Here is a 14,890-nt window from a genome sequence, read left to right as displayed (position 1 = left end):
TACATGCATAGCGTGTAACAACTCTGGGCAATGTTTCTAATTCATATTCTAATTTACACCAAATGTTTCAGAAATTTAAGTGTTGCAGCAATAAACCCAATAACATACCTTGATGTCATCTCTGCTATAGGGTTTGTTAATCTACAACAATATGGCCAAATGTCGAGAGATAGACCACAGCTCGATGACGATGGTGCTCAACAGAGAGTTGACAGAGCTCATACAGTTCAAAGAGTTGAGAGAGTTGATGATGATGATGGTGCTCAACAGAGAGTTGACAGAGTTGAGAGAATTCAGAGAGCTAAGAGAGAAAGATGGGTGAGCTCAAACAACTGAGCTTTTATTTCTATTTTCTCTCTAGCGGGAGGGAGATATCGGGAGCTTAATTTGAAACAATGTTTTTAAGGGCATTTTGGTCTACTCATGCTTCTTTTTGGTTAGAAACAGATAACTTTATATGAGTGGTTATTTCTGAAATTACCCTATCAGGAGGTCCATTTTTTACATTTTCCTCAATATTTTAACTCTATTGACAAGCTTAGATAATTGATACATAAATCATTTGTTCAATGATCTACTCGTATATTTTTTTTATTTGGGTTTGCTTGTAGAGTTAAAAAACATGTAACATCAAGTGCATATATAGGACAATTTTCCAAGCATTAATTCACTTTGCTGATATCATTCACGTACTCATGCATTCATCAAAAGTATTGTTAAGACAAGAATAATTTTCATATATTAGGGTAGAAAATTGACAAATTCATAGACATTGATGTGAAAAGAGAGGTTGATATATTGTACTTGGTAAAATCTAAAAACCTTCCCTTAATCATTTAAAAAAAATATTTTGATTTTTCTTATCTTAAAAATGATATTTTTGATCCTTTAATTGTTAATACAGATACTTAACTGTTAAAAAATGTAACCTAATATCATATAAACATTTCATACTCAAATACCCTCTTAAAAAACTGCTCAATCTTTCTTCTCTCCCAAAAACCTTAAACCAAAAAAATAAAAAACCAAAAAAACTAAAGGAATTTTGATAAGCTTTTTTTAAATTTTCATATTTTGCATTTTAGTCCACTTGAAAAATCTTGTAATAATCAACAAACATTCTTCCAATTTCTTTTTTTTTCTTCGTGTTGCTTGAACAATTTTTTCTTTTCTCTTTGAATTTTGTTTTGCTTTTCTTTTTCTCACAACTCTTGCTCTTTTAACTAAAGAAATTTTGATTTGAAAGAAAAAAGAAATATAAAGAAATTGTTAAAGTTTCTTGGTCACTACCTTTGAAGAGGAGAAGATTTTATTAACATTGATCCCATGGAGGCTGCATTTGCCAAGGACTTTTTCCTTTTTTATATATTATCTTTTTTTAATTTTCTATCTTTTTTGGGTTCAAAATCTTGTTTTTAACATTGGTTGACTTGTGTTTTTTTTTTTTCCTAATTTTGTTATTCAACATGGATTTGGTTTAAAATCTTGTTTTGTGAAATATTCATCATTGAATAAAAAATTTACTTTTAATTTATTCTTCTCAAAGAAAAAAAATTCTCAAACTATTGAAGAAATAAAAAGTATGATGAAAATAAATATTATTTTAAGAAATATGTTTATGGTTTTCAATTTCAACTTTAAATTTTCATGACTTTCAGATTAAAATTCTTTTGATTTTTCTTTTTCTGATAAACGGTTTTTTAAAAGAAAATTTTCGACAGCCTCTAAACAAGAATGAGAATTCATTACAACAAACGTACAAACCTAGAAACTAAATTACATTTTGCCAATCTGTTTGTGTCAATAAACATAATACCGTAAACCCAAAACATTTCCATTGATTTCCATTTTTAAACCTGAACAACTAGATACAACGTTGACATTCTTACCGCTACAAGCTAGATTAACTTCTACGACGTAAACACAGTGTTTCTAAGAAGCGACATATAAAAAATACAAGATAGTGTTTGCATCTAACTACCAAGCTGTACCGGTAACTTTACAAAAGGGATGAAGGGTGTGAGCAGCTCATGGATCAAGTGAAAAAGTTCGCAATAAGAATGCTGTAAGCAGTTCTGATCAAGTTTGGGAGAAGGATAAGAAGATTCTTTTAAAGAAAATTTATCTAATTTTTTTTAAATATGATATAAGGGGCATATTTGTTCTAAAATATTTATGTGATATTGCATTTAGTTTTTGTTTAATTGAGAATTAACGATGTTAATAGTTAAAAGATCAAAAGCATTATTTAAATTAAGAAGAATCAAAGTGTTGTTTCATAGTGATTGGAGGGGGTTTTTGTTTTTTTTTTTGTTTTTATGGTGATTTGGTTTGCTTGGATTTTGCGTTCTTAACAGAAAAGCAAAATTTAATCTTGCTGCATGTTCTCATTTACGCCATGTATGCCCAAAAAAGGGGGAGAATCACCCAATGGTACGTAGGATGCCCCCCATCTATAAAGGGCTCTTAAGACTGCCTAATCCACGTGTATTTCTGGCAACATTTCTCTACAACCCATTAACCATCTCTCAGTTTCTTTTTCTCTTTTCAATTGACCTTCTCTCCCTTCGCAGAATCTGGTTTAGGTAAAAGAAATCCATGGCAATCCCAGCTGCACTTGTTGTTGTTCCTGTTGGGGTGCTCTTCATTCTCTCTGGTCTCATTGTTAATCTTATTCAGGTATTTAAGCAAGGCCTCCTTCCATTCATTTTATCTCTTTTCTTGAGTCTATTTTTGGGTACCCTTTTCTATACTTTCTTATTATTTACTACATTTAATTTGTTTTATAAACTATTCTTTTTATTTTTCATGAAGAAAACATTTGTTTGAATAATGTAGATCTATTTTCAGGCAGTTTTACTTGTCCTCCTTCGGCCATTGTCAAAGAGTTTGTACAGAAGGACCAACAAAGTAATTGTGGAATTATTATGGTTGGAGCTCATATGGCTCATTGATTGGTGGGCAAGCATTAAGGTTTTCAATATTTTTCTCTTCCATTTGCCTCTAGCATGTTCATCACTTAATTTTTTTCTTTCTTTATGAAAGTTTCATATTCTTGTTCTTGTTATGGGTTCTTGTATGTGATTAATTGTATGGAGCAATCCCACCTATGCTTGGAATCTTTACAATCAAAATATTTTGGTGAAGTACACTTGTTATGCCATGCTTCTACTTTATATATTTAGCAGCATTAATATGCTAAAATTCCTTTATTCTACTGAGTGTTAAAGAAGTAATATTTGTCATATCTTATGGTTGCAGATTGAGTTGTACACAGATGCAGCAACATTTCAATTAATGGGTAAGATGATGATTTTGTAGTAATTCAATGCCTAAATTATTTTGTATTAGTTGAAAGATTATAAACTGGTGCAGATCATATAGATGAATTTCACACATTTAACATTTCATTTAATGTTTGTAATAATTCTAGGTAAAGAACATGCTCTGGTCATATGCAATCACAGGAGTGATATTGATTGGCTTGTTGGATGGGTCTTAGCGCAGGTGCTTACTTATCCTTTGTATCATAATTGCTCATTCATCAATGTCTTCTTTTTCTTTTTTGGCCACAATTGATGTATGTAAAATAAAATGTCTGGGTAAAGGTTTCCAGGAGCGGGTTACCGGGTTAAGCTGTGGGCTCAATCTGTCATAGCCATAGATTTTTAATCCAAACTTGATCAATTAATTTATTATTAAATTTTAATTTTAAAAAATATATAAAATATTAAAGTATTAATAGAAAATAATAATTAAATAGATAAGTTCGAGCCGAATTCAAATTTTGTGTTTTGTTTTTTTTTTTTAAAAGAGAAGCTCAATAATTCTGATCTGACTTGATCCATGAACACTTTTATGTCTAAATTCATAAAAATGTTTCTTAGTTTTTGCTCATGACAATTAATATTGCAACACACCTAGAATTTTAGTTTCACTTTTCTTGACACATATTTCATTTCTATTATTAAGTCTATCCATACGTACGGGTTTACATATTTGGGTTGATCAATTTTATATTAGATTTTGTCTAATTATATGCTTATTAGTATGTTTATTTTTCTTATTATTTAAATATTATCGTTGATTGTTTACTTATACTTGTAACTTTATAAAATAAAATTATAAGTCAAGTTAAGGAGATTTCCCTAATGCTTAATTTTTTTTTTCAGTCAAAGTCAAATTGTTATAGATTTTATGGTGAATTTAATTTTATTTCTGTTTTTGCAAAAGATTTATCGTCCCTTCATTCATGTGTCTTTTCTTTCTTTCTTTCTTTCTCTATATTTAATAGAAAATTCATTTGATTACAGCGCTCAAGTTGTCTTGGCAGTGCATTAGCTATTATAAAGAGATCAGCAAAATTCCTACCTGTAAGTTTTCGTTTGATCTAATCACTTTTGCTATATACTTTTTAACAAATTCTTTATATACCAATTTATGTGTAAGCTATTAGCTAAAATTAACATAGTCTTTTGAAGGAACACTCTTAATTTCCAAATGTAATAAATATTGGCTGCTGAAAGTTATACCATTCAGTATACCATTCAGAAACAATATTTCTGCAGTTGTTACCTAGAAAAAAATGTCGAAAGTTCTTATTCCAAGATAGGAGGGTGCATTGTTTCTCTTCACTGAAATTTCCTGAAATAGCCATTTGAGATCTATTCCTCAAAATCGCTATACAAATTCCTTCTAAAACAACGAGAGGTACTACTGTAAACAAATAAAGTGTGAGCTGGTGATTGAAAGAAAAACTGAGGCGGACTTTGAAGTACGGGAAGTGCTGTGGAAATATGATATATGATACCTGATCTAAACAGAAATTCAAAAGAGTGAAAAACGAGGAAAATATTTTTAAAATAGTGAAATAATTTGTTGGTGTATTTTTATAATAAAGGATTGTCTTTTCAAATGAAAAATTATTGTAATTTAAAGGTTATGTCGCATAGTGTGACAAAATGTGACTATTAGATTGTAGGTGTGTTCTCATATGAATAATTATGTCTCTTAATAAAGTGACATGTTGGGAAAACACCTTTAAATCCAAAAATTATTAGACAACAAAAAAAATACCACAACTCAAAAGTTTAGATATAAAACGTTATCTTTGCATATTATAGCTCAAAAATTATATCTATTGTAATGAGTAGTTGCCCTATCATAAGTTGATTATTGAAACAATATCTTTATTTAAGGATTGTGTCTTACAAAATGCAAAGGTGTCTTTAAAATAAAAAGATGCCTTGATGAAAGGATTGTGTTATTAAAAAAAAAACACTTGCAAGCTTATATAAAGGATTTGCTATCAACCATTTTGATACACCAAAAAACAAATAAGACAAGAGCAGAAAATTAAAAGCAAGAAAAGTGTTTATGTTTATGTTCAAAACATATCAATAAAACACTTGCAAGTCTATATAAAGGACTTGCAATATGTTTTGAACATAAACATTAACACTTTTCTTGCTTTTAATTTTCTGCTCTTGTCTTATTCGAACACTTGAGTCCTCGTCAATGATCAAAGGAATCCAAATTCCTTATAATCTACTTATTGCAAAAAGTAAACTCTAAAGCCGAACAACTTTGCAAACCCTCAAGTATTTAACGGTTTACTCTTGTAAAGTGCAAGATGAAGTTAGATATAAGAATAGTCTTAAACTCACAAATCTTATCTTATTTACACCCAAATCATTGTCTCTAGATCTAGGTGCTAATTAAACTCTTTTTTGGCTTAACGATATTCTTTAACCCTATATGATTCTTCTATAAGGTCAAGGACAATAATTTTATCCTAGTTTGACTAGAATTTGATATCCTAGTCTGACTAGAAATAAAGACTATCTTAACAAGGTATACTAATTTAACTAGAATTAAAATATCCTAGTCAAACTAAAATACGAGACTATCATAATAAATCTCCATTTTGGCTTGAATTCACCAAGCTCCACCTTAAAAACCAATCTCTGTCATCAACATTAATGCCCAATAGGGCCTCAAGCACTATGAACATCGATCAAGTCTAAGAAATGCTTGAACTCTATCTCGAAAACTTAGTCAACATATTTGTCAGATTTTCAATTGTAGCTACTTTCTTCACTACTATCTTACCACTAGAAACAATCTCTCGAACGAAGTTACACTTGACTCGGATGTGTTTGGGTGTCTCATGAAACATCTGAGTTTTAATCAAATGTATAACACTTTGACTATCACAAAATACAACTATCTACGCTTGTCCGAAACCAAGATCACTAAATAAGCCTTAAAGCCGAAAAGCCTCCTTCATTGCCTTGACCACACCATATATACAGATTCAATTGTAAACAAAATGATTATTGATTGGAGAATTATTTTTCAACTAATTGCAAACCTTGAAAGAGTGAACACATTCCCTCTTTGAGATCTTCTATTATCTAGATCATCAACAACATCTAAATTGAAGAAGCCAACCACATTACAACTAGTGTTTACACATCCTTCATACATTAAACCAACATCTATAGTGCCTTTTATATATCGAAGGATCCACTTCACAACTTACCAATGTCATTTTCTTGATCTGTACATGAATCTATTAACACACTAATAGCATGTTAGATATCTAGCCTACTGCACACCATAACATACATAATGCTACCTACTAACTTGGCATAAGGAATTCGAGTCATGTACTCCTACTTATCCTCCGTTTATGGTGATAAACCAATTGAAAGTTTTAGGTGTAACCCCAATGGAGTAGTCACGAAAATTGGCATCTTGCATCCCAAAACATTTTAGTACTTTTTGAATGTACTTCTTTTATGACAAACATATCGTAAACGCACATCTATCTCTAATAATCTCCATACTTAATTTTTTTTTGCGGCACCTAAGTCTTTCATCTTAAACTCACCACTAAGTTACTCTTTTAATACATCAATGAACGTATCAAACTCCTAATATACACATATGCCTCCATGAACATATCAAACCTTTTATACCATTGCCCATGAGATTGTGTCAAGCCATATAATGACCTTTTAAGTAGACATACATAGTCTTCCATACTTGGAACAACGAATCTCTTAGGTTGTTACTTGTAGATATATTTTTCAACCTCACGATAGAAGAATGTTGTCTTGACATCAAGTTACTCCAACTCAAGGTCCAAGTAGGCCACTATAGTAAGCAACACTCGGATTGAACTATGCTTTGAAATGGGAGCGAATACCTTATTGTAGTCGATTCTCTCTCTTTGTGCATAGCCTTTTGCCACAAGTCATGCTTTGAATCTAACATGTTCAACCCCTAGGATCCCTTCCTTTTTCTTGAAAACCCATTTTAATCCCATAATCTTCTAGCTTTTAGCTGTTTCACAAGCACCAATATTTGATTTCGGTGGAGAGACTCAATCTCTTTTTTAATATTAGTAAGTCACTAAGAAAACTTGGCACATGTAATTACCTCACGATAAGAGTAAGGTTCATTAGTTTATACTTCTTTAGTCACAAATAAAACATAAGAATCAAATCATCATTGACATAAGTAAAGAAATCATCATACTTTTGAGGTATTCTTAAATTTTTTTCTTGGTATGTTTGTAGCAATGCTTCATTGTTGTATATGAGGTACCGGTTCTTGTACCTTTTATGACTAATTCTAGATTTCACTATCATTCTACACTATCCTCGGAATGTTAATTTCAAGCTTTACTTGCTCACCAAATTCTTGGTTTGATATGATTGTAATCTAGATTTCGTCTCATGAAGTAATGCATACTCATCAAGGGTAACATTCAGACACATTATGAACTTGGGGGATTTCGAATTAGTACACCACAACCGATAACCCATCACCCCAAATGCATAGCCTAAGAATATGCATTTCTTTACCCTTAACTCAAGCTTACCATCAGTCACATAAGCATAAATAAGATGACCAAATACTCTTGATATAGAGTAATTAGAGAGTTTACCTAACCAAACTTTCTTGAGAGTATTCAATTTAATTGCATTTAATGGAGACTGATTTACCAAGTAGTAAGTTATATTGGCAACTTCTATCTAGAATACTTTGCGTAGATTGGCATTAGAAAGCTTACATCTTACTCTCTTTAGAAGTGTTCCATTCATCCGCTTTGTAACACCATTTTGTGGTGGTGTTTTAATGAGAGTGCCATGTTTAATGATTCCTTCATTCTTCTAGAAGATATCAAACTCACCTTTGCAAAATTTCAAAAATGTTGTCTATTTGGAATTGCTTGATCTTTTTACTAGTTTGCTTCTTGAACAATTTCCATTGCAAAAAAGGTGATGAACACTTCATTCTTAACTTTTACAAAGTAAGTCTAGACCTTTCTTGAAAAATGATAAATGGAGGTCAACATGTATAATGATCCTTTTTCTTTTTATGCCATCGGAGAAATACTCCACAAATATGAATTTATGTAGTATATTATGCTTTTGGTATGATGAATTATAGTGCTAAATTTTTCCTAATGTTGTTAGCCATATACAGAAATCTAGCTTCTCAATCGTTTGATTACATAGTAAACCATGCTTACTTAGTTTTGTCATATTCTTTCACTGATATGGTTTAATCTCATATACCATAAATGTGTGACATCATTATCAGGATCATTGGATGAGACTATGAAATTGGTTCCAAAAATTGTGTTTCCCACTAGATGATAAAGGCTACTCAACAACTCGCCCTTCATGATAGTAAACACTTCTCTATATACCTTCAAGACACCATCTTGGCCACTCAATTTGTAGCCCTTCTTATTTAACAAACTCAAGGATATCAAGTTTTTCTTCATGTCAAGGATATGTCTTACTTCAAGTGTCCTTACCATATCATCAAACATCTTGAACCAGACGATGTCAATCCAAACAACTGAAAGAGAGAAATCATCTCCTAATTATACGTTACCTATATCAACAGATTAATTGATTGTAAACCAATCACGTTTAGGAGATATGTGGAAATAATAACCCGAATCCAAGATACATGTATCCATCAAGTTATTTTTGATAACTACAAGAACACTATTAACTTCCTTAAAAGTATTAAATTCATCGTTTACTACATTTACAACATTTTCAAACTTACTGATCTTTTCATCACCCTTGAATTTGGTATAGTCTTGACAGAAGTGCCTTTTCTTACAACAATTCCAACAAGCATTCCTCTTGCTCTAGATTTGGATTTAGATCTAGATCTACCTTTTCTATCTAGGGCTTTTTTTTTTACCTCTTCCTTTATTCACAATCCAGCCTTCAGTTTGATTTTTACTTTACGTACCCTCAACTTTCTTCTTCAATCTTTGGAGCTTAAGATGCTCTTACATCCTCAAAAGTGAAGGTGTTTCGACCATATAACATATGGAGGTAAGGAATAAAGAAAAAGTAGGGCTAGGTCTTCGTCATTAATTTTAACATCACTATTCTTTAAATCAAGAATAATTCTATTCAATTAATCAATGTGGGTATAAATAGATGTACTTTCATGCATGTTGAGAGTATAAAATCATTGCTTCGTAATTAGAATTTGATATTCTAATCTAATTAGAAGTAAAGACTATCTCAACAAGGTATACTAATCTAACTAGAATTAAAATATCCTAGTCAAACTAAAATTCAAAACTATGACAATAGAATACGAAATGAGCCATTCTGTTCCACAAACAAATATGTCATGAGCATATAGAATCTTTAGTTTTTTTGTTTTGCAATAGAGGATATTTGAGTGGGTGGGAAGGTAAAGGGGTCTCGCCTACATCTATTTCGAAATTATAATGCTACTTTAGAACATTAAGGGAATAAAACTTATTTTTGGCAATGGGTATGGATAAGTTGACTACTATTGTTGGTTTGAAAATTTGAAGAAAATAGGTCAAAAAAAGTGATTCATAAAGAAGAGGGAAGAAAAGAGAAATGAAGAAGGCATAAAATTGATATAGGTGTCAAACTATGCTATTGCACGGCTTAAGGGAATGCCTTATAAGAGCACTAAGAGTTTTGAGAGAAAGTTGTAAACTTTGATGAGAGAGAAATAGACATTTCTGGTGCTGATTTTTCAAGTTTTTTCTTGTATTTATGTTGGCTATGGTTCATGTGCCTATGCTGATTTTTATTTTAGTTGGTAATGTCTTCAAGTTTTTGTCTTTTTTTTTGTTCTTTACATCTGCTCAATACTAGTAGCCTTTCCAAGTTGAGTGCTTGAGATTGTACCATTCTCTTGGTTTTTTTATTGGTTGGTGTGTGTTGATATTATTGTGAGCAGCTTATTTATGTCATTGTATATGTATTGTAACTATTATTTTCCTTTTCTTAAGATTTAGTCTATCTTGTGTTATCTTCTTTTGACTTTGGTGTTGGTTTTCGTCATGTGGTTGTTAACTTGCTTAGGATTTTTTTTTGTTTTAGGGTTTTGTTATGAGATTGGTACTTGGTTTAATTTATCATTTGGTTGATCTTTTGCTAGACTTAGCATGAGTTTTTTTTGGTGTTTATTTGTATTATCCCTCTTATATTAAAAAAAGTTTATGTTTTTCAATCACATGGCAATTTTTCATTCAGATTGTTACTTTCAAAAACAGTATTGCTTGGGAATATTACATTGATTCTATAATATAAAAATGGTAAAATTTATACAGATCATAGGTTGGTCAATGTGGTTTTCGGATTATGTATTTCTGGAGAGAAGCTGGGCTAAGGATAAAGAAACATTAAAGGTAATAAAAATTTATACATGCATTTTTTAAGGCTCTTTTTGTACTCAGAACTTACTATATGAGATTTTATATTGCAGTTTGGTTTTAAACAGTTAGAGGATTTTCCTATGCCTTTTTGGTTAGCTCTTTTTGTGGAAGGAACTCGCTTCACACAAGCAAAACTTTTATTAGCCCAAGATTATGCTACATCTAAAGGGCTACCTATTCCTCGAAATGTTTTGATACCACGTACAAAGGTGATATTAATTTCAGTTGAAAATTTTACTTAAAACATTAATTGTGTTCCTTTATACTAATTTCTTTTTTCTTCTTGATCAGTTGAACTTAGGATGTTGCTTTATTTCAAATTTCCTTGAAAGATTTTTCCAATTTAGGATACCTCATAATGCATTGCATGCGATTAATGAGTCTCATATAAGAGTTAAAGTTATTTTTACTAAGAATAACATGGGATTAAGTTTTCGAAAGTTAACCATTTAAACCCACCATGTTGAAGTATGGGGGTTACATTTACTATCATAACATGTACATGATGTTGGCTCTCAAATTGTACTAATGTGATCTTGATTTTTGTAGTTGTGAATTTTAATTGTGATAGTGATGTATGATTCTAATGAGGGCATCAAAAATTTAAGTAAGGAAAGATTATGATATCTCATTCTACATTGAATATAAATATAATCTATGAGTCTCAGGTAAAGGTACAAATCATTTATTACTAAATAACTTTAGTTTAAACTTTTAAGGGACAATGATGTTTAGGTCAAAAAAATAGTTATTCTAGTGTTACTTGGATTTTGCTATTTACACTCTTAAGTTAAAGCTTGCAGAAATTTTTGTCTTTACATTGAATTTTGCCATAAAAAAAGCATGTAATGCCACTAAATTTAGAAACATACTATAATCATTTGTTTATGGTTAAGGAAATTGTTTGTATTTCATGGTAGTATTGTTGAGCATTATGAAATATAAACTGCAAAGTTCTAATTAATGCAATGAAGTATATAGTTTATAATAATTGTTTATTTTGTTATCAGGGTTTTGTTTCGGCAGTATATCATATGCGTTCATTTGTTCCAGTAATTTATGATTGTACTGTGGCAATTCCCAAAAATCAGCCTCCACCAACAATGTTGAGAATGTTTAGAGGACAACCTTCTGTGGTATGTAAGCCAATGACTTCTTGAGAATAGCAGCATGGATTAGAGTATATTTCGGAATATTTTCATTTTAGCTTTTAGTTTATGTTAAACTTGGTTTTAAAAATTAATTAGTGTTTTTCTACATATGCTAGTTTTTTACTTGATTTATTATAGGTAAATCTGCAAATTAGGCGTCATTTAATGCAAGAACTACCAGAAACTATTGACGGCATTGCACAATGGTGTAAAGATATATTTGTGACTAAGGTAAAGTACTATTTCCAATTATGTTATCCAAAGCCAAAATTTTACGAAGAAGATGTAGAAACCTCTCCAAAGGTGTTGTTTGTGTTTCCCAAACTAGTCATTCAATGCTTCATTAACGATACGCATGATTGATTCTGATTGAATCAGTTATACTAATTTGTCTTTTGATTTTGTTCTAGTGTAAATTACATATTTAGTAACTTATATTTTTTAAAATTTTCTATTTTGATCTTTCAATTTTGAAAGATATATAATATTTTGGTCACTAACATTATACAAATAGTATATTCTTAATCACTTTATCCTTAACCATTAACAAGTCTCCATTATGGTATTCTATATCATCATTTTGTGAAATGTGTCTAAGTCTACATCATTATTTTGTGTCACAAAATGATGACATGAACTAGATTGCATGACATTACATGATTACGTGAAATGTAAAAATGTAAATCTATTAGTGTTTAAAGATTGAGTGATTAAGAGTGCACCATTTATATAATTTTAATAATCAAATAATCATTTTTCAAAAATAAATGATCAAAACAAATAATTTCAAAATCTTATATAACTAAATAAGTCATTTATTTATTTGATATTTAACATGGAGTCGACAATGGAAAGGTTCCTCTTACTTTTGTCATCGGAGCTCAATGGATAATTAATTACTTATCAAGCCATACTTTGTAGGCTTATTTTGGCTTATATAAGTTTAATACAATTTATATTAGTCTTGGTTACTCATTTCAATTGACTCTGCTATCATTCTGCTTTCCCTTTTCTTTCTAACCATTCAGGATGCTATGTTAGAGAAATATTTTACTACGGATGCATTCAGTGATCTTGAATATCAAGACATTGGACGACCTAAAAAGTCTTTGATTGTAAGATAAAAAAGTACTAATTTCTTCCTTTATTTACAAATTTTTCCCCTTAATCAAATATTCACATGTATATTGTTGTTTAAACAGGTTGTGATTTCTTGGTCATGTTTACTTCTCCTCGGTATTATCAAGTTATTTCAATGGTTCTCTTTCTTGGCTTCATGGGAAGTCATTGCATTTTCAGTAACTTTCTTGGTCATTGTTACTATTGTTATGCAAATCCTCATTCATTCTTCTGAGTCGAAGCGATCTACACCCCCTAAGGTATTTCAAGTAGATTCAATAAAAGAAAAGCTTCTCTGTTAAGACTTATTCAAATTTCACATATCTTCTCATATTCCGTAGCTTCAAATTTTCCATATATATATATATATATAATATCCTGATTTTAACTTTGAATTCCCTTTGTATCTTTTGTTTTTATCCGTCTCAGAAATTTTTTGTACCAAACTCTGATAAGAGAAAAGACAAACTTGTATTAGAGTCTGGTTTGTTACATTTCTTATTTTTATTGTTGCTTGTTGTTCTTTATGAGTTTATGAGTTTGTGATGTAATAATCTTTATTTTGGTTAGGACCAAATCTACATATAAGGAAGAGTGTTAAATGGTGTTAAATCATATCGATTAAGTTATGAGTTTTCTATGATTTTATATATATGAGATTTGTTCATCTACAGCCATGTACGAGAAATAATAATTGTGTTGGACATTTTCAAATAAGTAAATATGGGATACAATATTGGAAACTAAAAGAAAGTCACATCTGTTGGAAATTAAAGAATAAAAGAATAGTCATGTTTGTTGGAAAAAAAACTATCAGTAGTGACTATTTGAAACAGACACAATTATATCTGTTGGGAATAGGTACCTTTACCTATAAAAAGACTTTCCTTTGGAGCAACAGAATGTATAGAAAACAAAAACAACAATTTCTCCTTTCTTTCTTTATATTCTCCAAGTTTTCTTTATTTTCTCCAAGTTTTCTTTTATATCAATTCTGTTGTAGAAAAAATTTTATAAAAGTTTGATAATCTTATCATACTTCAGTAAGTACTCAAATAATCTTGTCATAATTCAGTAAGTACTCGGTGTGTCAAACCCTGTTCTATAAAATAATTACGACGTCATTTACATGCTCAATAGAATGTTTGTATGTTTAGGAAGTTCGAGAAATCGTTAAAAGATGATATTGCCCCTAATGGTACCATTAAGTCAATTAAGCCTTGAACTAGTTCAAATAGGAATTTTGAGGTGAAATTAAGAGTTTCACAGTTCAGGGATGACTCAAAATGATAATTCGGAGTTCGAGGATCAATTTGAAGTCAAACCTAAATTTTCACTATCTAGGGGCAAAATGGTAATTTGCTACCTGGGGATAAAAATGAGAATTTTGAGAAAAGATTTTTTTGGCCCCATTTAACTTATTGGAGTATGATTTGAGTATTGGAGTATAATTTGAGGGTTTGGCAGTGAAAAAGTTTAATTTCGGTGATTTTTGGAGTGTAGGGGCAAAATCGTAATTTTTCCACCTGCGGACAAATTTGAGATTTTGAGAGAATTTAGATCACATTTGACAAATTGGAGAATGGTATGAGTATAAGGGATGAAAATTATGTCTATGGGCAATTTTTCAGTTTTTGGGGCAAAAATGTAAATTTGCCATCTCAGGGGCAAAACGGTAATTTTACACCTTCAAAGCATTTTTCTAGCACAAGGTCTTCACCCATCATCATTTTTGACCCTTGAATAATGTGTGGTGGAGAGAGAAAGCTAAATAGTTAAGAAATGACACATGGACCAATAATAAGGTGACATGTGTCAAGTTTATATTCATTAATTATTTAACTTTAAAATAAACATAAAATCAGCCAATTCT

General features: G+C 30.5%; 1 protein-coding gene across 1 annotated transcript; it reads left to right on the top strand.

Moving 5' to 3' along the window:
• Nucleotides 1–2,598: 2,598 nt before the first annotated feature.
• On the top strand, nt 2,599–13,319 carry LOC18589824 (1-acyl-sn-glycerol-3-phosphate acyltransferase 3-like). Its single transcript, XM_007014969.3, has 11 exons — nt 2,599–2,679; nt 2,851–2,973; nt 3,262–3,301; nt 3,434–3,507; nt 4,314–4,373; nt 10,643–10,720; nt 10,798–10,956; nt 11,758–11,883; nt 12,037–12,129; nt 12,927–13,013; nt 13,101–13,319. The coding sequence occupies exons 1-11, from the start codon at nt 2,599–2,601 to the stop codon at nt 13,317–13,319; spliced, it is 1,140 nt and encodes a 379-aa protein (XP_007015031.3).
• Nucleotides 13,320–14,890: the final 1,571 nt, after the last annotated feature.

This window comes from Theobroma cacao, chromosome 9 (assembly GCF_053813885.1).
Source record: "Theobroma cacao isolate CCN51 chromosome 9, ASM5381388v1, whole genome shotgun sequence".
In the NCBI taxonomy this organism is placed as follows: domain Eukaryota; kingdom Viridiplantae; phylum Streptophyta; class Magnoliopsida; order Malvales; family Malvaceae; genus Theobroma; species Theobroma cacao.
Note: the sequence above shows the minus strand (reverse complement) of the source record. Positions and strands in the feature narration are given on the sequence as shown.